Raw genomic sequence first — 22622 nt, 5'->3', positions numbered from 1 at the left:
GAAATTTGGTCTAGATTTATTACTATATTTCATAGTTACATAGATCTGTAAGGTACCCCAGAATCTCCAAAATTGCACATTTTGGCACAGACATTAATCCTAAGTCCAGAAAACCATGTAATTTAAAAGGGTAAGTCTGCTTTTGTTCATGGTACAGCACTGTGCATGATTAGATGTAGAACACTTTAGAACTTTACCATAGGCCTTCAGATATTCTTTCCTCTCTCCTTGTTTGTAGTTGATATACATTTGTTTGATTCTTATTAGTGTATATGACTTCTTTACATTGTTCTGCTGCAACATAAAGGTGTAACCAGCTAAGTTGCATAACAGTGATAGTGTCCTGTATCTGTATTAAGCTTTTACATTTCATTATTCACACAGTATGTAGAAAAATCTTGTAGCACCCTTGAGAATTACTGAAACAAAAAAGTTGGCAGCATGAGCTTTCGTAGACTTAAGTCTCCTTCCTCAGATGCGTTAGGTCTATGAGAGCTCATGCTGCCGACTTCTTTCTTTCAGCTAATCTCAAAGGTGCTACAAGATCTCTCTACATACTGATTGTACAGAGTAACACAATTATATCTTTGAATTCTACCAGTATTCACACAGTGTACTTCTGCTTGTAATCACCGGTATTATAGGGCATGGTAATAGCGGAAACAAAACGGCAAATGCATGAAACACTGGAAATGAAAGAAGAAGAAATTGCCCAGTTGCGGTCTCATATCAAGCAGGTTGTTCTACAAAGTGAAGAGTTAAAAGAACAGAAAGAAAAGTCTGAAAAAGCTGGTAAGACATTACAGTGATTGTCTTTTGTTCGAGTAGGAAACTTTTCTGCATCATTCGTTTGCCCTTTCATCACCAGCCATTATAACAATTCCATTAGCTTCCCCCCATCATCAAAATGAACATCATTGTGGTCCTCAGTGGAACCCCACAATCCTACTGTCCCATTATCTTGTCAGACTGGTTACAAAAGGGGCTTTAATAGGGTAGCCAAAACAACTCTCTTTTTAAATATTAACATATTAGTGTTATACATTTTCTTCTTATCATAGTAATCAAAGGAAGTCAGAATGCTTTGTAAATTTAAACAACCTTATTTTGATTAATGTGCTGCAACTGAAAACTGGCTGCTCTAGTTTCTGTACCAGGTTCAAGGAATATATCATTAACATGGACTCATGTCCTCTGGACTGGGGCTACTTTATGTTTAAGTTCCATATGACTGTATGCTTCATTAATAACTTAAGCAGGAAGTCCACTGTTATGAGGGAAATGTGCATTATAGTCTCTGGCCCCTCTGACCAGGATAAAAAATTCCTCCCAAATATAAAAAATGGCAGAGAGATGCAGATTGAATGTATGAGGGTAGATATAGGAATCTGTTCACTGGGATCTACTACAGAATACTTGTAAATCAGGAATTAGCTTTATGAATATGAATATGCATAACCTCACTTTCTAGCACTTTTTCTCTATCCCTTCCTTTCCCAGCCCACTCACACTAAAATATACAACATTTTTTTTCATAGCTAATAATATCTGTCTGTCACTTAGAAAGACACTTTGGCTTGTTAGTGATGGCTTATAATAGAAAATACATATTGGGAATCCATGGTTTACACTGATAGGGAGAAATTGCTGAGGGAAGAAAGTAAAACACAAGGACTGCTCTAACTTGCAAACAGTAATTTTTAAAGAGACATTATTGTGCCAGTTTTGACTTCTGTCATCCTGATTACATCTAATATTGTATCTCCCAAAATGTAGCCATTTGTGGCACAAGGAGAAAGATTCTAGTGAGGGGACATTAGAGCACAGACAGACTAGAATGGGGAAAATGAATCAGGTTTTTAAAGACAGTTCACTCTGATTTCACTGTATTGATACAGTTTATTACCAAATGCATCCAGTTTCTATCCAAACTTCCCATTGCTGGGAGCATCCCATGAGTGCAGTTCCATTGAGATGATACAGATTTTACAAAGTCTCCTTTTCCTGTGCAGTTACTTGTGCCCTCTGAAAATCTATTTTGGGTGTGGTGCTGGTGGTTGTTACTCTTACTTTATTCATTCATATCTCACCTATTCCCTAATTACTGGGACTCAAGCAAGCTTAATGAATATGAAAACCAGAGCAAACTAAAAACTAGAATAGGTTGTGGAGGGGGGCTCTGGACAGTGAAAACCACAATTGTATCCCTTCTGCTAGTGGGATTCCTCTATGATATCAGACACTATTTGTGGAAAGGTAAATTTGGAGGCAACTCGTCAGTTTAAAATTTTCAAATCATTGTGAGCCACAAGCTGTTGTTTACATTACTATTTGCTTAGATTTTGCTAAGTCTGGTTGTAGGATTGAATTGACAGTAATATAATGGATGAGCCCTTGCAGCAAAACTTCTAGAAAATAACCCTGAAATACTATGTTGGGGGAAGCAGGAAATAAAATCATAAGAATTCCTAAGTAAGATAATTATCACAGCTTTTCATTCTGTAAAAAATAGTATATTGTATAAAAATCTCACTAAGCATCTTATTTTTGTGCATCCACACATGCCAATAAGTGAATCATGGTGCCTTTCCCAAGCCTTGTATGAACAGGATTGGGGTAAGGGATCTTTTACTTACATCACTCAACTGCTGCTTACAGCAAACTTTAGAAAGTAAATTCTGTGCTTCTCAGGCAATATCAAAAGCAAATGACCTCATCTCCTCTCTTGGAATTTTTAGCATTTAGTCTTATAACTCATAGTAGTGTTTATACTTAAATTTCTCATAATTAGAATTATTTTCTTTCACAAAACACTTAGAGAGCTGCAGAAAACAACACAGTGCTTTATCTGCCCAAAACAACACACAAAAAATTACAATTTTTGTTGTAAGTAGAATTTTTATTTCCACAGGCAACATAAATGTTCTTTAACACAAAGGTGTCCTTAACAGAATATTTGTATGAAAGTATTACCAGTGTTTGACTACTATTTTGACTAGGTGCTTTTTAAATTACAGTTTTGCACTTGCATTTTTCTCCATATTGTCTGAAACATACTAAGTGGATCTCAGTCTGCCTAATTTGTTTCCATCATGCTTTCTTCATTTTTTACCACTAGATGATGCCATAGTTGAAGACATCAGTTAACCTGACAGGAAATTCTTAAAAGAAAGAGGTAAAGATAACTTTTATTGTACCAACTCTAGTTTATTTTTTAAGAAATATTTTTCCAAGCTTTCGAACCACACATAGGTATTTCATCAGATCAAAGCAAAGCACGAGGTTTGCTTATGCATTTCAAGTTTTTTTTTAAAATGTAGAGCGTTTTAAAAATAATTGCAAATTGGTATTTCACTTTCCAATACACTTTTTCTAAAAGAGAAGGAAAACATGCCATTGAAATTTCACAAAATATTGTCTTGTGGCCCATATGTATGTTGGACACTGTCTTCTATGGCTTTTTTCATTTTCTTGCCATGACATCAATTTATGTGGCAAAATTCTACAGCCTAGTGGTGTCTTGTTATCTTGCAGAATGAGAGAAATGAATTAAATGGGATTCTTTTGATGGTATTAGTCATTGTTAGGCAAGAGTCATTTAAACTTCCCTGAACCATTTTTGTTTGCCAATATATGTGATAAAACACCAGGTTTTCATGTATAAAAGCACAGTATCCTATTTACATTTTTATTTAGATCGTAACTGATTTGGAGCCTGTGTGCTTAACTTGTGTTCAAAAGCTTGATGTGACTTGCTTTAAAAAGAGAGTTGGACCAGTAAAAGATACCTTCCTTCTATATTTTATTATTTCTTTGGAAGACCTTGAGTAAACCACAAAATGGAAAGTTGAGAATATTTAAATGTGATAGGCCTAATTTTCCAAAACGGCATATATAATGGAAAGTCTGTGTTCTGCATTGTACTATTTCAAACTTCATGTCAAGGCAGTGGATTTTTTTAAAAATATAGAACTGCACTCAATGAGTTGGAGCTAGTTAGAGTGAATGTCATTAAGTCCACATTAATTCAGTGTAGCAATAACTTTGTCTAACTCTATGTGTGAGTCCACATCTGAGTCTGAAGTGATGCATTCAAGAACACAGGCTTACCAGTTCATTTCTTATTTATAAAAACTGGGCCTCTGATTCCATTTGGTGGCACTTTTTGAGAATGACTTAGCATATATGCTCGACTATAAGTCCAAAAAATTATGCCCAAAAATTGACTCTAAAATCCTGGGTCGACTTATATATGGGTCAGTACAGTAATACTGCTTAGAAAGATCCTTAAAAAAAGCACTGCCCCGATGCCCCACTCTTCCTGCTTCAGCAGTGCACTCTGAAAGAGCTGCCAAGGCAGGGAGTGTGTGTGTGTGTGTGTGTGTGAAAGAGGTGATTCCGTTCTCAAAACGATGTTAAAACCATCTCTCCCCATTGTATTTCTCCCTTTCTAGACCCCTCCTGTCCACCAAACACCCCATTTCCCTCCAGTTCTTTCCATTCTCAATCTGATGGTAAACCTTCTCCCTCCCATTGTCCTTTTCCTTCTCTGGACCTCGCCTGCCCACCAAACAGCCTTTACCTCCAGGTCCTTCCCTTCTCAATCCAGTGTTAAAACCTTCTCCTCCAGCACCAGGGAAGTGATGTTAGGTGGTTGGGAGAGGTCCAAAGACGGAGAGAGGGAAGTGCTGTTTCCCTCTTTTCATCCTTTGTTATATGCCCCTAAGTTTAACCCTCAATTTATCCACGGTTCGTATCGAAATCCATGATTTTGGTCCCAAAACTTTTCCACCATTTATACATGAGGCTGACTTATACATTAGTATATACGGTAGGTGTTTGTCTTAGGAAACATTCTTTTTATCTCAGAATAGTAAAGTTGATCATCCTACCGGAGATGTTTCTTATCTAGATAAACTTTTCCTCTTCCACCCCACCCCAGTGGAAGCTGTGTAGAATATTTTAAAGCACCTCTTACTTCAAAACAATTACTGTACACACTTACTTGGAAACAGTTACACTAAGGAAGAAAAAAATCTTGTTTCAGGATTGATTTTATAGTTTTGATGTATATAGAGAAATCCTGAGTGAATTTGGACACCTGTTGGTATAATTGCCTTAGCAGACCCAGTCACTTGCTGCTGTCGCATTATCTCTTGCATTAGAATTAGGTATTTCAATTAGAAATGTCCTATGTTTTTGCTTATATGTTAGAGTGCCTGAGATGCATAAAATTTTACTTTTGAAACAGAATGTGTTTCTGTGGAGTGGTGCTGCTTTGTGTTTTTCATGCTCTTTTCTTCAACCATATATTCTTCTGCTTGTCTAGCTTTCCCCATAGTCTTGTGTGCTTGTAAATATTGTCATGCAAGTGCATGTGCTGGGTTACTGCATTTAAGTGGTCAATCTTAGTATATAGCAGACATTTCTAATTTTTCTTCATATTGGTCTAAATGTATATTATCTTTTAACTCATTCTGTGTCCCATAATGTTTTTTAAATAGATGCCTGTATAATGTTGAACACAGCCATTTGGAAATTAGTTTGGTTGCCCCTGAAACCTAATGTATCGCAGTACACACTTTTATTGCAAGTCCAATATTCATATAGGGCTTGAGAACAATAGTACACATTTCATTGGGCTGCCACCAAAAGTGGCCTTAAATTCTGTTTGCCCACTCTGGTAAAACTTAGCACTCTTAAGAGTGTTATGAGAATGATCTCTCCCATTTCTGGCAGATTCTGCTGTTCTGCCAGAAGAATTCTAGTACTGAAGACTACCCAGTGTTTACAATGACATATTTTAATACAGTAGTTAAAGCATTTAGATTAAATGAAAACTTGTGTAGTTGCCTTTAGATGATGCATGCCCCCAATCTGCGCAAAAGCCGCGCTGGGGTTGCTCCTAGGCCGCTTAAGGCGGCCTAAACCTGGCCGCAGAAGGAGAAGATCTTTTCCGCTCCTTGCCGTGGTCCATTTTGGACCATGGCAGGGGCTGGCATCGGGACCACAATATGTGGTTGCCATGGGAGTGCCCTCTGGCCGCTTCTTCATCTCCATCTGTTCTGCCCTAGTAGGACTGACTTGAAAACAAACATTCATAAAGTTTCACTGTATTTAGAGCCAAAGGTCATGTTTTATTTACTCTGATAGAGCCCTCACAAGGGAAGACTACTGCATCATTTTTCCACTGTGAGATAACTGCATGGAAGACCCTCTAAATGGAAGAATCTAATTTTATTGTGTTAGACATGCTGTTGCAGCAGTTCATCTAATGTATTAACTTTCTCCTTCATGTGGGCTTTGCTTCACATGAAAATGAAATAGAAAAATTACTATTCTGCCAAAAATAATACTAATCTATTGTCCTTCAAAGAAGAGTTTTAAATTTAGTTTTTTAAGTTGTAATTTTTATTGTTGGCATAGCCACTTCTATCATTGTAAACATGATAATGTATGTATTAAAAGGATTTCTGTATTACCTTTACCTAAAACGGCCAAGAAAGCAGCTAATAATTAGATTTAAAATAGCATTAAAAAGCATGAAACATAAAAACAAAATCTAAGTAGAGTAGCTAATGTTCAATGGGTTGTCCTCAGGTTGCCATAATAATGATACAGCTCTGGACTACATACAGATTTAAACAGCAGAGTTTGACCTGTTTTCTAAAAAAATAATACAAGAACAGTAGTTGAAAGTTATACAAACATTCAAAAACATATAAAAAGTCATGTAGCCATATTTTGTTATTCATTATTATGGAATGAAGCTGCTCATATGGTTATAAGAGGGTTTGCATTCCAGAAATTTTTCATTTATTGACTCCTGAGAATCGCAATCCAAACATTAGATTGAGTAGAATTGCCAATGAAGATTCTCTCTCATGCAGTATTCTTGTTTAGTCCTTTGCGTTGTATAGTTGAGATTTTGACTTTTGACACTGAACAGAAAGCAGAGTCTAGTTCTTTGATTTCTGAGTTTATTGTTTCAAGATGAGGGAACATGTTGCCTTTTCCAGGTTCATGTCATGATCTGTCTTTAGGTAGGTAATTCAGTGAAAACACACCCTGCATATAAAAAAATCTAGCTCTGTCCAGTGCTTTTGCCTTGCTAACTCCATGCATATACTATAAAATCTTTTGTTTCTTCTCTCCTTTCTACAGCATTTGAAGAACTTGAAAAAGCTCTCAGTACAGCCCAAAGGACTGAAGAAGCACGCAAGAAATTGCAAGCAGAGATGGATGAAAAGATAAAGGCTGTAGAAAAAGCCAATGAGGAAGAGCGTGTGACTCTTCAACAGGAGTTAACAAGAGTGAAGCAGGAGGTGGTTAATATTATGAAGGTAAATACTGATCAATAATGATTCATTTTGAAGTTAAAATACATCATGTAATGTTAGCAGAGCTGGTTCCCAATCTTTTATGTGTTGGGGTAGTGTCCTGAGGGAAAGACTTATATTAGCAATTTCATTTGAAGTCAACCTGTACTTTATTTAAGTGAGCATCTAGGATAATGTTTCCAATAATACACATATTTAATTATGCTTCTATATGTTGTGAAACTTAATTTAAATTGAAGTACTTTGAATCCCTATAAAAGAAGAAGAAGAATATGATTATATTTATTTATATCCTGCCCTTTTCACAGCATGGGACTCAAAGTGGCTTATAACAGTTAAAATAAATGTAGCATGAAATTAACAGCATACAAAAAATTAAAAAGCAATAAGTCCATCATGAAATTTGAAAGCAGATTTTTAAAAAATAAAACATCATCACATAGTACAAGGCCTTTTCCTCTGAAAATCAATTCTCATAGGCCTGCTGGGATAAAAAGGTTTTATTCTACAATGCATAAGAGTAAGTCCTCTTATGAAACAGCCAGAAAACCCAACATAGAGAAAGATTTGCAAAGTCTGTTGACTTTCATTGGAACAACCTGCTTGGTTATAAAGATATATAGTGGGCCCTTGTTATCCATTGTGGTTTGGTTCCAGGACCCCCCGTGGATAACAAAATCTGTGAATACTCAAGTCCCATTAAATACCATGGCATAGCAAAATGCTGCTATTTGTAATTTATACTTTTTTTGAATATTTTCAAGCTGTGGATGTTTGAATCCATGGATAAAAAATCCATGGATAAGGATGGCTGACTGTCTAGTCATACTCTGAAGTGAATTGCAGTTAATTGGAATTGTGCAATAAACCTACTAAGGACTTGTAATATCCATAGTGCAATCCTTTGTATATCAACTCAGAAGCAAGGCCCACTGAGGTCAGTGGAACCTATTTCCATGTAAATGTGCAGAGGATTATAGTCTTAGATTTTTTAGCTGGAACTCTTGGTGTGGGTCTGTTTCTACTTCATCAATTATTCTTTCTTACAGCAAAACGATGGACTGGAACCATATTTTGTCACATTTAAAGCAGACTTGAAATACCGTAAATTCAGTTTAAATAAGTTATGATTAAATTTATGTCCCATTGATTTCAGTGGATCTACTTTATGTATAACTTATTTTAAAAAATGGGTATAGTTTTATTCTGGGTTTTATTATTTTCAACCACAAGTGCTTTTCTTGCTTGAAGTTCTTCTTCAGCAGTGGCATAATGGCACTATTATTCTTACGTAACCTTATATTTATTGTTTTAAATTTTCAGAAATCTTCAGAAGAACGAGTTGTTGAGCTTGAGAAACTGCATAAAAGTGAAATGGATAGGAAAGAACAGATGTTAAATGAGAGATTACAAGCCCAGGATCAGGCTTTGCAGGAACAAATGAAAACAGCTCTTGTAAGTGCATTTAAAGATTAAAACAGACATATGTAGTGTGAATACATATGTGGTGTGTATTTCTTTTGTGTGGAGACGTGAATAAATTATCACATGAAGATCCTTGTGTGCGTGAACAGTGTACTCTCAGTACACTACATGTATTAATTTTATTTATTTAAACATGCATAAATATATATATTCCCCTTGAAATGAGTTGATTCTCTTCCTATCAGCTTTGTTCACTGTCCACTTTCACAACTGTACATAGAAATTAGAAATATAATGGCATGGACAATCCTGACTTTGGTATTCAATGAAATATATGTAAACGTCAGGGTCTCTTCTAGTTCCTTCATAGCTGCTGTTTCAGGTCCTAGTCTTCTTTGGATTTCTTGCCTAAGGTTCCCATTTTGACTAATGACTGAGCCAAGGTATAAGAAATCTTTCACTTGCTCAGTATCTTCATTGTCTACTTTAGAGTTATATAAATCATCTATAGTCATTATTTTTCTTTTGTTAATATTCAGCTGTAAACCTCCCTTTGCACTTGCTTACTTGACTTTAATCACTAGTCATTGCAAGTCTTTGCTATTTTCTGCTAATAGTATGGTATCATCTTCATATCTTAAGTTGTTGATATTCTTTCCTCCAATTTTCACGCCTCCTTCCTCAGAATCTAATCCAGATTTGTGTATTAAACAATAAATAGGATGAAAAAATGCATCCTTGCCTAACCTCTTTACCAGTTGGAAACCATTTTGTCTCTCCATGTTCTGTGTGGCCTCTTACTGAGTATAGATTATATAGTATAGTAAACAAATCTTGTGCCACACCCATTTTTTTTAAGCAGCCCATCTATTCAATCAAAGGCTTTGGTATAATCTATAAAGAACAGGCTGATTTTCTTCTGAAATTCTTTGGTGCACTCCATTATCCAATGTATGTTTGCAATATGATCGCTAGTGCTTTTTCCTCTTCTTTCTTGCTCTCTATATGGTAAATTCTTTGTTGTAGAATTTTGAGCATCATTTTGTTTCTATGGGAGAGTAATGCAATGGTCCAATGGTTATTGCAATCCTTGGTCTTCCCTTTCTTTGGGATTGGAATGTATATTGAGCGTTTTCGATCTGTAGACCATTCTTTTATCGTTTGTATTTATATACAGATGTTATTTAGAATTTGTGTGGATTCTGTCCCTCTTGCTTTGAACAGCTCTGTTGATATGCCATTTGTTCCTACTGGTTTCTTTCTCCCAAGTGCTTTGAGTGCAGTTTGCATTTCACTTTCTAAAATTGTGGGTTTATCTTCAAATGGCTCTTCCATGAATGACTCAATCGTCCTTTCATATCACTTATATAGTTATTCAGTATATTGTTTCCATCATCTTCTTATTTCTTATTGATCATCCAATGTGTTCCCCTATTTGTCATAGAGCATCCCCATTCTTGGTTAACATTTTCTTTTGAATTCTTAAATATTGCAGAAGAGGCCTCTTGTTGTATCTTTTTTTATCACGATCTTCTGTTTCTATACCTTGATTATTATAATAATCCTGTTTGTCCATGTGCACAAGTTACTGAACAATTGTGTTCAAGGTTCTGATCCTATTTTGTCCCCCTTGCTTCTCACCTGTCCATAACTGCTTGAAGAATTTCATCTGTCATCCAATTAGACTTAACTTTCTTTTTCACTGGAGATATTGTCTTTTTGCATTCTTCCTCCACAGTGTCCCTGTCTTCAATCCAGAGGTGTTCTGGCTCCTGGTCAGTTAGGCTTATCAAGACAAATCTATTTCTAACATTATCTTTAAATTCTAAAGAAAAAATCTTCACATTGTATTTTGGCTAAGTGGTTGCTGTAGCTTTATTGTAATTTTTGATATTAGCAATCCATGTTCTGTGCCACAACCTGATCTTGGTCTTGTTTTTGGAGATAAATGAAGCTATTTGTATGTAGTCTGTCTGATTTCTATATGATGATGTCCAAGTGATGTCCATGTATACAGTTGCCTCTTTGGTTGCCTGAAGAATGTGTTTACAAATGAACAAACTATTGGCTTCACCAAATTTTGCTGCTTCAGTTTTTGATCCTAGGCCAAATTCTGCTACAGTTGGTTCTATTGCTTCCTTCCTTTACATTCCAGTCACCTAGGATTACCAACACATCCGATTTTGGTGTGTGATTAATTTCCTCCTGAACTTCAGTCCATGATCTTTCAATTTCTTCATTTTCTGCCTCTGTGGTTAGAGCATAAGTTTGAATTAGGTTATATTGATGGGATTCCTCTGAAGTCTTATTGATATGATTCAGTCAGATTTTGCATAATTTCCCTTGACTGCTTTTGCTACATCTCTCTCATTATTAATGCCACCCTAGATCTTTTTAGATTTTTATTTCCTGAGTAAAATGATATGTAATTATCTGACTCAAAATGTCCCATTCCTGTCCACTTTAGCTCCACTGCTGCCCTATATGCAACAGAAAAAAAAAACTTTCATCAGTTTTTTTTATGGCAATTGACCACAGAATTACTCTGGAGGTCCTAGAAATGCCTAGAGATATGTTCTCTCAGATTTAAAAAAAATAGCTCACCTACCATATATACTCGACTATAAGCTGAAAATCTATGCCCCAAAATTGACCCTAAAATTTTGGGTAGACTTATATAAGGGTCAATACTTATATTATAGTGCTTGGAAAGATCCTAAAGCAAGCAAGCCTGACACTCCAATCTCCATTGAACACCAATTCCTTCCACCTCCAGTCATTTTGCAAGCCTTTGCTTCCTATCAGAAAAAATCTCCATTTAAATCCACTTGATTTTCTCTCTGGTCTGTTTTGTAAGCCCTGGCTTCCTATCAAAAATACCCTCTCCATTTAAATCCACTTGCTTCTCCCTCTGGTCTCTTTTGCAAGACCTGGCTTCTTATAGAAAAAACTCTCAATTAAAATCCACAATTCACAGTACATGTCTTTTGGGAGCCCCACTGTTTATATCCATGAGCATTGACCATTTATTTCTACTTTCAACAATTTATTGATCTGTAAGAGAACTTCTCTTATCACATGTTTGCTAAGTTTACATAAGAGTCTGGTTGAGGGGCTTTATTTTCTAAAATGTCATAATTCCTGACACAGGAAAAGTGCCAGAGGGAACATCTACAGACTATACAAGAAAAAGAACAACAAGAATTGTTGGCCTTAGAAGAACTGGAGCTACAGAAAAAAGCAATTCAGCTGGAATGTACTAGAAAACTTGAGGAGATGCAACAAGCAGTGGAGACCTCCAAAACAGTGAGTAAAAGACTTGGAAACCTCTTTTTCTTTTCTCACTTGAATTTAAAATATAAACTTTGAAGACTTTGGGGAGAAATTTGGGATTCAGTCCCCGAGAATATGGTGAAACCCCTCTTGTGACTCTTCATATCCTGGCCTATCATAGTATAATCCAGGATAAAACCAAGGATTGTTTGAAGAAGTCAGCAAAGGAAAGCAGATGGTGTGCCTCTTGGCATTCTGGGAATGCAATAAATCCATGCATTGTAACATGAAGGAATAAATCTGACCTCAGAGCCTATGTTATATATTTTCCTTGTCTTTCCTCACTTGATGGGTCTGGGAACAAAGTATAAGAGAGGATGTGATTGATATCTTTGTGTTAATTATGAGTATTTGTGCTGGGGAGTTGGTTATGTGGGGTCTCTTTTTGTAAGCAGTTTGTTCCCTTATGCTGACCTAGGCAGCTGTGATAATGATGCACATGTGTAGACAGATTCCCCTTTAGATTCTGAGAAGATCTTTAGTACCTGTATTTCTTCTCTTACTCATGCTTGGAAGACTCGGAATTGTTATAGTTTTGTGTTTTGGAATTTGAGACTCCTTGCTTTTAATTTACGGTAGAAATATTTATTTTTCATTCACAATAAAAGCATTTAATTGTTCTTGAAATTTCCCTTGGCATTGGGTACAGTAATTCATGGGATGGCACAGAAAAACAATCCACTACAGCTAGGTAATTCCCCTCATACCAACTGGACTGGCATGAGGTCCTTCCCTTCTCTCTCAGTTTTTCTATCTTGCCATACCAACCAGATGTGCTTTCCTTTTTCAAACAAACATAGAGGAAAACAGTAATTAGAATACATTTTCAGTAGGGAAGAGATGGAGAACAGAATTAGAGAGAAAGAGGCTGTAGTAGAAGGAAAAATGAAAGTAAGTATAAAGATGAACTCCCCTTGATGGTGGAACAGCCAATCGTGGGACAAGGGGAAAAAATGGATAAATAGCCCTCAAATGGCTGCTAACGTGTGTGTCACTGAGCAGGAGAGCAAAGAGGAACTGGGAAAAAGATTTATTTCGTCAAGTGAGAGTGAAGTGGAGGATTTAAAAATGCTAGCATGTGAGAGAGATGCTGCAGAGACAGATAAAAAGACAGAAATCTAAGACTAAAGAAGTAGAACCTGTAATAATTAGAAAGAAAAAAGAGAAAGCCAAACCAAAAATGAATCAAAACATGAGTACCAAGTCGGAGAAAACCATTGTGGTAGCAGTGAAAATTCTGACTGTCAGTTTTGGCTGATGTCTTGCAAAACCGGATTCTAGAGCTCCTTGGTTTGAGTATGCTCAGTGTCTCCGGCAGCAGTGCTGGGTGTAGTGTATGGCAGAGACAGATAGGAATTGCAACAGGCTCAGGCTGCAGGTAGACAGCATGTGTCTTTTCAAAGCATGTTGCAAGAGTTTATGGGCTATTTAATTGACCGGTGAGTTGGGATCTTATAAAGGACAGCAGAGACATAGGCATGCAGATAGAGAAGAACTTATGGAGGCGATGCAGAGGGCTGAAATACATCAGCAATGACTTAGGACAGCACAGAGAATAAAATGAATTTAAACAACATATTCAACTGATTTATGTGCAATTATAAAAGAAATTATATTGAATGAATTTAGTCTTATTAAATATCAACAATACATTCGGCCCTCAACATCAGCAAGCCAGTCATTCGTGAACTGGAGCATCTGTAGATGGCCCCACCCCATCATTGTCAGAGGCAACACATGCACATGAACATGCCAGTGTGGTCGTGTGCAGGTTCATTGATAATAATGGGATTTGAGGGCATGTGATTTTTGGTATTTGAAGGTGTCTGGAATGGAACCCCCACAGTCAATGGAGGGTTGACTGTACAATGAATTTGCCAATGGCAAACAAATGAATTTAAATCCACAAATAATTAAACAACTTAATGAAATGGAAAGTTCAAATAAAATAAATTTAAATCCACAAGCAAAAATAAATGCATTGAACTTTAATAATAAAATGTGGCTAGATATAATGAAAATCATGCAGAAGGACATGAGGTCATCAAGGAGAATGAAATGGATGCTAGAGAAATAAAATCAAAACACACAAAAGGTTCTGATATGGAGATAGACCAAGAAGTTTGTTTAGCAAGAGGACATGATGGATGAAATAGTCCATGACACTGCTTATGAATCTTCAGAACAGGAAGATGATAAGGAAATGGACTCCAACAGACCATTTTACTCTGAAACTTTCAAGAATTTATTGAAGAGTGTGCTAAGAACTTTGAATTTAGATGAGATAGGAATCAGATCGCATATTAAAAATTAGAATGACAAACAAGAAAAGGTGGCTTTTGTAATTAGGAGGCAAGTGTCTCAAGGGGTACAGTGTCATTTCCTAAGTTATTTAAGGAGTTGATTCACACCAAATGGAGCACTCCTTTAAATCCAGACATTTGTTAGGCTACTAAAGTACTTTCCTTTGGGAAAGGAGATATGGAATTCTTCAAAGTACTCCTTGTGGACAGGCCTACAGTTGCCCTTGTTTCCAGGGCAATAGTCCCACGAGAAGGAGACACGATGTTGAAATAGGTGGATGAACACTGAGCAGATAGTGCATTGCATAAAGCTCATGAGGCTTCTGCATTAGCTGTAAAAGCTTCAGTGGCAGCATCCATATTTGCTAGGGCAACAGTTTTGTGGAAGCAGGAAATTGAAGCTAGTGAGAAGACCGGGTTCTATTTGTTACTAAAGTCTTTGGGAAGAATCCGGAAGGTATTGGAGTATACTGTGGATGTGATCCATGATGCAGTAGCGTTTATAGCTCTAGGCATTAATGCAGTTGCGGTAGCTAGATGTTCATCATGGCTACATCACTGGGAGGCTGACCAGAAATCAAAAAACAATTTATCTTATGTACCATTCAGACGTGAATTATTGTTTGAGGGAAAAGCCCTAGAAAAAGTTCTGGTGGAAAGTGTGCATAAGAAGCAAGCCATGCCAATTATACAGAGAAGGAAATTAGATAAGAGGTCCTTTCAGGGCGGCTTCTTTTCCTTTCAAGGAGGAAGAGCAGTTGGTAGGTCAATGTTAGAGACAGCAGTGGTACAGATCAAGAGACCAAGTTTGGTAGACAAGGGTCCTTTGCAAAACTACAATAGAATAGAAGAGGTGGATCTATCCTAAAAAGGGGTAGATCTCAGTATTAATAAAAGATCAGTGCCAGCAGGAAGAAGACTTCTGCTTTTCAGGGTCTTGTGGTCAACTGTAACATTGGATTGATGGGTGCTACAATTAGTGACTCAAGTCTACAAAATAATATTCAACAAGAAACCGAGAAGGAGATATGTTTCCTCACCAGTGGCAAAGGTAGTAGAAAAACAGAGAATAGTGTGGAAGAAAATAGAGACAGTGGAGAAACTTCCAGGAAATCAACAGTTCTCTGGAATTTATTCAGTTTTCTTTACGGTGTCCAAAATCAGCAGGACCTGCCATCCTGTCTTGAATCTCAGATCTCTCAGAGGAGCAACTATTAAGTCTTTTCCTACATACCAAAGATTTCTGCATTGGGATCTAATTTAGTTCTCAGTAGACTAACAAAGGCGCGTTACAGACCGCCCCTTTGGGGCGGCCTGTAGGCGTGCCTTTCCCCGGTGTATCGGGGCCTCAGCTGCCACAACGGCAGCCTCCGAGGCCCCGATCCGCCACTTTCCAGGCTGCGGGGAAGCTGCAAAAGGCCGCTTCCCCGTGGCCTGGAAAGGGGTGTCCTTGGGGCTTCAAGCCCCAAGGACACCCGGCGGTGGCGGGGAAGAGGAGAAAGGGGCCGCTTGGCCCCTTTCTCCTCTGCGTCACTGGGCGCAGCCATGTAAAGGCTGCGCCCAGCAACGCAAAGCTGGAATGAGCTCCAAAACAGAGCTCCTTCCGGGGCCGCAGAAAGGGCACTCTATGCGCCCTCGCGCGGCCCCACTACGTCACAACCACGTGGCCCCGTTTAGAGGCGGCATGGTCGTGACGTAGTCATGGTGGTGGCCGTATGGAACGGCCGCCGCCATTTTGTGCGTGCTCCGTGCGTGCTAGGGTTGGGAGTGTGCGGAAGCGCCGCTGCTTCCTAACCCTAGCATGCGCAGAGCGTGCACTTTTAGGCCCGTCTATAACGGCCCAAATACACAATTTGAGCCACTGGGGAAAGTGTCACTACGAATTATGACATTTAAGGTTGCCTCCTGATGGCAATCATGTTAGCAAAGAGAGTGTCAGAGTTAGCTGCATTGTCTGTACATCCAAATTTATGAAAATTTGACAAGGATAGATTAGTATTGACCATGGATCCCATTTTTCTACCAAAGTATATCTCCTGAATGATGACTCCTGAGGTAATTTATCTTGTATCTTCCTAATTGATGTCCAAATCCAAGGCATCCAGAGGAATATAGGCGACGTATGTTGGATGTAAGGAGAGCTATTAAGATTTATTTAAAGTTGAGGTGGACAGAGTTTTTACAGTGCGTCCACACCATACATGGGTGCACTGTATACAGCTTACGCGAAAGCACGTGCCAATTAAAGCAATGGCATGCACACTGCCCCCGAGGCACGAGCACATGCCCCATTGTTTTTAGTGGGGCGTGAGCATATGTGGATTTCCCCTTATGCGGGGGGATCCCCCGTGTAAGGAGGAGGCTCGCTCTATTTGTATTTTAGAATCCAAGGACTTTAAGTCAAAAGTATCAAGAACAGTGATGGTTATGTGTTTGTATTTTTCTTTGCTATGACTGGAAAAAGAATCCAAAGTCAAGCAATGTGTGGCTTTGCTTCTCAAGAGCTATGGCTACTAGTACAATTTATGCTGTGTCTGGTTCTCTGAAAGACATTTGTGAAGTGGCAAAGTGGAAAGAACCATCAACCTTTGTGAGACACTACAAATTAGATAAATAGAAGCCAGCACAGGCAACTTTTGGTAAGGCTACGTTGCAGTCGGTGGTAGCCAAATGATATCCCCACCCAGAGGAAAGAAGGTTTGGTACATCCCAATTGTAGTGGATTGTTCCTCCATCCCATCCCATGAATGAGAGATTGGAATGAGCTTGATAGTTCATTAAGGGATTGCGGGAAGATCGATCCACACCTGCCCTTTAGAACAAAATATGAAGCAGTGTCAGAGTGGATGAGGTTTTAGGTTAGGTAAGGCTAGATAATAAAAAGTGATGGAGAAGGGAAGGGGCTTAATGAAAAGAATGCACACTCCCGCCAGTCTGGTTGGCATGCGGAGAATAACCAAATCATAGTGGATTGATCTTCCTGCCATCCTTGAATCATGGTAAGTCCAACCTCTCAGTTTTGCTCCATGTCCTCTTTTCCTCCATCAGATTCACATTTATTAAGGATGCTATTTTATCATAGTTAAAGAATGTTAGGTTAAGTAAACTGAATAGGAGGTAGCAAACCAGGTAGAATGAAAAATTTCAATTCACAGAAAATGGTATTTATGCTATTCCCCCCCCCCCCCCCAACCAATCTTGTTAACAGAGAATTCTGGAGTTGGAAAGTTCCCTTGCAAAAAGTTCACAAAAAGACAAAAACCAGTTGGAGGATTTGACTACTCAGATAGAATCAGAAAGAAATAAGCACAACAAAGAAATCACTGCCCTAGTTGAAAAGCATAGAGAAGAGCTTGAGATGGTGAAGCAGAAAGAACATCAGTTTTGGACAGAAAAACTTAACATGTTAACAGAGGAGCAGCATTCAGAAATGGAGAAACTGAAAAGACTTCATGAAGAAGAAGTATCCAAACTGTTAAAAGAGAAAGAGACTGTATTTCATGCCCATATAGAAGAGATGAATGAAAAAACATTAGAAAAGCTTGATGTGAAACAAACAGAACTAGAAGCGCTCTCTTCTGAGTTATCAGATGTATTAAAAATACGTCATGATCTTGAAAAATGCCTGACCACATTACAAGAAAAAGCAGATAAAGAAAAACAAGAGTTTGAAGCAAAGCTGGAAGAACAAAAAAATAATCACAAGGAACAAACTGAAGTAATTAAGAAAGACTTCATAGAAGAAATTAGTCAGCTCCAACTACTCTTGGAAGCAAAAGAGAAATGCCAAGAGGAACTGGAAGAGCAAATAAAAACACTAAAGGAATCTCTAGTAAAAGCTGAATCTGAATGTAAAAAAATATCTGCAGAAGTGGACAGTCTTTCTCAGACCAGAAATGACAATGCCAGAGAAATTGTAAAAAGTGAAACCCAGCTGAATGAAGTCAAAGCAGAATTAGACTCTCAAGTTTCTCAGGTACATCATTTGAAATGTGAAATGGAAAAGCAGCAGATTGAAAATATGCAGAAAGTATCCTCTCTAACAGAACACTATGAATCACAGTTAAGAGATCTTAGAGAAGAGGTCAACCAGGCAAAGAGTTATTGTATTGTGAAGGAAAATGAGCTTCTAGAAATGAAAGAACTCTTGAATCAACAAATTGATGAGCTAAGACAGCTCTTATCAGCCAAAGAAGAGGAAATTGGTGCCTTAAAAGATGAATATGAAAACAAATTAAAACATCAACAGACACAAACAGACAAGATTAAAGACAAAGCAAGAGAGATGCAAGAAAAGTTCAAGAAGAAGCTTTCAGAGCAGGAAGCAAAACTGAAAAAGGAAATAGAAAACAAACAATTGGAGTTTAGTCAGAAAGAGCAGCAGTTCAATTCAAAAATTGTAGAAATGGCTCATGCTAGTTCAACTGGAATCAGTGAAGCTGTGTCAAAACTTGAGATGAATCAGAAGGAGCAACTAGAAAGCCTAGCTAAAACTCATAGACAAGAACTAGAAGAAGTTGTACAAATGTGGGAAAAGAAGCTAATTCAGCAGGCTGAGGAACTTCAGGAAAAGCATGAAATGGAGTTACAGGAAAAAGAACAGGAAGTAGGAGACCTAAAGCAGAAACTGGCCACCTTCGGTGCTGAAAGAGAAGGGAATAATGCAGAGATTACCCGTTTAAAGGATGAACAAACAAAAAGGGACATATCCATGAATGAACTGAAAGAGCAGCTACAGCATGCTTTAGATCAAGTGACTATTTTGACTAAAAAAGAAACAGATATGAAAATACAGCTTGAAAAACTTGAGGATGACCTTAGTTTATGTTTAAAGGAAAAAACAGCAGTTCAGGAACAGCTTAATGAAATAAAGGCAGTAGAAGAAAAAGAGAAGAATAAAATTAGTGAATTGGCTGATAAATTGAAAACTTCTGATGAGCAGCTTGAGGCTCTGAAATGTTCCCATTTTAAAGAGAGTGAAGATTACAAAAAAAAGCTTGAGGACAAAAATGTGGAGCTTCAGCAAAAAAAATCTGAATTTGAGAAGCTCGAAACAGACACAATTAAACAACTGGGGGACTACCAGCAGAAGGCAGAAACTTTACTGCAGACAAAAACCAGTGAATTGATAGATATGTGTAATGAAAAGTTTTCTTCAATAATTGTTAGAATTGCACATTGTCAGGAGCAGGCAACAAAAATTAAAGGAACAATATTAATTAAAATGTTTCAAATTTCTGACCTAGAAGCTCAACTTAAAGAAATAACAGAAATCAATTGTACTTTAACTAGGACTTTACAGGAAAAGGAAAATCTGATGACATCTATGAAGGTGGATATTGAAAGACTTACAACAGAGAAAGAGCAGTTGCAAAAAGAAGAAGGATACCAGCAGCAAGCAGCAACAGAAAAAGAAACACTCACCATGCAGCTGAAGAAAGAATTATCTGAGCATATTAATGTTATCACTTCCATGAAGGAGGAACTGAGTGAGAAGAAGTCAGAGATTGCAGACCTTAACAGACTTATTAGTGAGTTGAATCTCAGACTTGAAACTAGCATATCAGACAAAGATGCTGTCACAGTATTGCTAAACAAGCAACACAAAGAGAATCAAGAGCAGTTACTGAATGAGGTACAAGAACTATCTTCCAAAGTTGAACTGCTGAGTGTCGAAAAAGCAGCTGCTCTTGAACAGGTGGACCACTGGATGAATAAGATGTCAGAATGGAAAAAGAAAGCCCAGTTAAGGTTTACACAAAACCATAATACCATTAAGGAATTACAAAACAAAGTTGAATTGAGTAATAATCAAGCTTGTGAAAAAGAAGAGGAATTGAACAGAATGAAGAGGGAATGTGATCAACAAAGCAAACATTTAGAACATTTGAAAGGCTTAATAGAACAAAAGCAGATCAGAAGAGACAAACAAGAATCTGATTTAGTGGCTGAATTAAAAATCCATACAGCAAGAATTGCTGAACTAGAGGAACACATTGCTCGGAAAACGTCAGAAAACGATTCTTTAATGGATGAGCTTAAAAAATATAATGAGCAACATGGTGAAAAAAAAGAACTGGAACTAAAGCTTCAACAGGTTGAGGTAGCAGTTGAGGAAAAGGATAACAGACTTAAGGAAATGGAAGAAAAAGTATTAATTTTTGAACAGAAAGTGCAGTCTATAGAAGTTGATCTTGAGGAAAAATCAAAAGAATTTGAAGAAACAAAAGTGGCTCTAATGAAAAGTAAAGAGGAGGAATTAAAGGCTTTAGAAGAGAAGCTTATTTCAGAAACAACTGCTAAAATAGCAGACCTGAAAAAAAAGGCTGAACAAAAAATTGCTTCTATTAGAAAGCAATTGACTTCCCAAATGGAAGAAAGAGAACAGTGTAGACAAGACATGAAAAAGCAGTTAGAGCAAAAATTGCAAGACAAAGAAAGCAAGATAATATCTTTAGAGGAAAAAATGAAATCAAGAGATTCAGAGTTAGAAAAGGAGATTATACAGAAAGTGGAAACAGTAAAAGTTTCCACAGAACAGGACAAAGCCCATGCATTAGAGAACATGCAACATATATACAAATTAAAAATTGATGCTTTACAGAAAGATTTATTGGAAAAAGAGAAACTACTAAAAATGCATGATGAGGAACAAAAAGCAAATGATATTTTAAAACTAGAGGTACAGAATCAACAAGAAGAACTCCATAAAAGAAAACAAGAAGATCATATTATAATTGAAAAGCTTCAGCAAGAACTTGAGGAGCAAACAAAGAAACAGGCTATATTGCTTGAACAATGCAAAAAGAATGATAGTGACCTAGCAAACATCAGAGAAGTATTTAAACTCAAAGAGCAAGAACAACAAAATATGGAAAATGTCATTAAAGATTTGCAGGAGAAACTAAAAGAAAAGGAAAAAGAAGGGCAGTCTTTGCAGCAGGTGAGAAACAGTTTTGATGAGGATTTAATGAAAGAGAAAGAAAGGCACAGAACTGAAATTGAAGAAATAATTTCAAAGTATGATGAAAGATTGCTGGGGCTTCAAGAGCAGCTGGGTGAAAGAAGTAGCCTTATAAAAGCTTTGGAAGAAAGCACAGAAGAAAAGACTAAATCAGTCCTTGAACTTCAGAAATTGCTTGATGATTTACAAACCCAGCAGAAGGATATACAAAGTAAACTGGAAGAGACTGAGCGGGAGAAGCAGAAGCAGCACAGAGATCTGAATAAGCTGCAGAAGGATTTGCGGACTCTGCGGAAGGAACATCAGCAGGAGTTGGAAATAATGAAGAAAGAATCCTTGGAGGAAATGGAACAAAAAATAAAGTAAGTTCTACCTGCATTCCATGAGGGCTTTCTAAAATTACCACTGGCCACTTTTATAGTTGATGAAACTGTGTGAAATTGAGAAAGATGATTTTATCCAACTTTATACTCAAATAATAGATATCAGTGCTTGATTATTCATAGTCAACATTGGCCAAAATGTTTTCAGATTATTGGTATTACACACACACACACCATGGAAAGCTAGTTGGCTTAGTTCATATGGTTATATCTTGGCTAAAAAGATACAAATGGGCTTTTTGTACATACATAAGATAGCCTTTGGTCTTTGTTTAGTGCAAACCAAGAAGCCTTTAAGTAACCGTAGTATCTAATTTTATCTAAACTAGGAAGTTATGGATACCACCAGCTCTGGAGCAAACCTGAATATTGAACCGTTGAAGCTGACTTAATATCATGCCATGTTCTGAAACTAATAGCCACACTTTGGATAAAATGAGAAGCTATGGTTTAATTCCTTACACCACAAAGAGAGGAGCAAACAGCATGCAAGTGAATGTAGAAGGCTGATAATCTGAGTGTGGCCTTTGCAGGGTTGAGTTTCTAAAAGAGTTGACCATTTACATTGTTTTCTGCACTATTCACATTAGAATGTAATAGGTAAAAGTGGTTATTATTTAACATGTAGTCCTAAACATATTTCCTCAGAAGTTCCACCATATTCAGTGGGATTTGTTCCTATTTGGGTATGCTGAGATCTGATGCTTTTTCTGTGAATAAACAAGAAAAGGATGAGTTTCAGAGATAGCTACACATTGATAATGTCTTCCTAAAACTGTTTTTATGCTACAGTTGATAAGAAGATGAGGGAGCAAATCTTCCTTTGGATAGATATGTTTAAATAATTTAATTAACCCCAGGAAAATAAATTAGC

At 37.3% G+C, this 22622-nt stretch overlaps 1 protein-coding gene across 4 annotated transcripts in view; it reads left to right on the top strand.

Moving 5' to 3' along the window:
• GOLGA4 (golgin A4) overlaps positions 1-22622 on the top strand; it is a 76936-nt gene that overhangs the window by 34121 nt on the left and 20193 nt on the right. For all 4 annotated transcript variants that reach the window (XM_089532646.1, XM_089532645.1, XM_089532644.1 and 1 more), the window contains 5 exons: positions 645-792; positions 7165-7343; positions 8664-8795; positions 11916-12071; positions 17610-21727. In XM_089532646.1, coding sequence (XP_089388772.1) covers positions 645-792; positions 7165-7343; positions 8664-8795; positions 11916-12071; positions 17610-21727 — 4733 coding nt within the window. The remainder of the gene's footprint in view (positions 1-644; positions 793-7164; positions 7344-8663; positions 8796-11915; positions 12072-17609; positions 21728-22622) is intronic.

This window comes from Sceloporus occidentalis, unplaced genomic scaffold, assembly GCF_023333645.1.
Source record: "Sceloporus occidentalis isolate IW3139 unplaced genomic scaffold, rSceOcc1.0.p SCAF_7, whole genome shotgun sequence".
NCBI lineage: Eukaryota > Metazoa > Chordata > Lepidosauria > Squamata > Phrynosomatidae > Sceloporus > Sceloporus occidentalis.
Note: the sequence above shows the minus strand (reverse complement) of the source record. Positions and strands in the feature narration are given on the sequence as shown.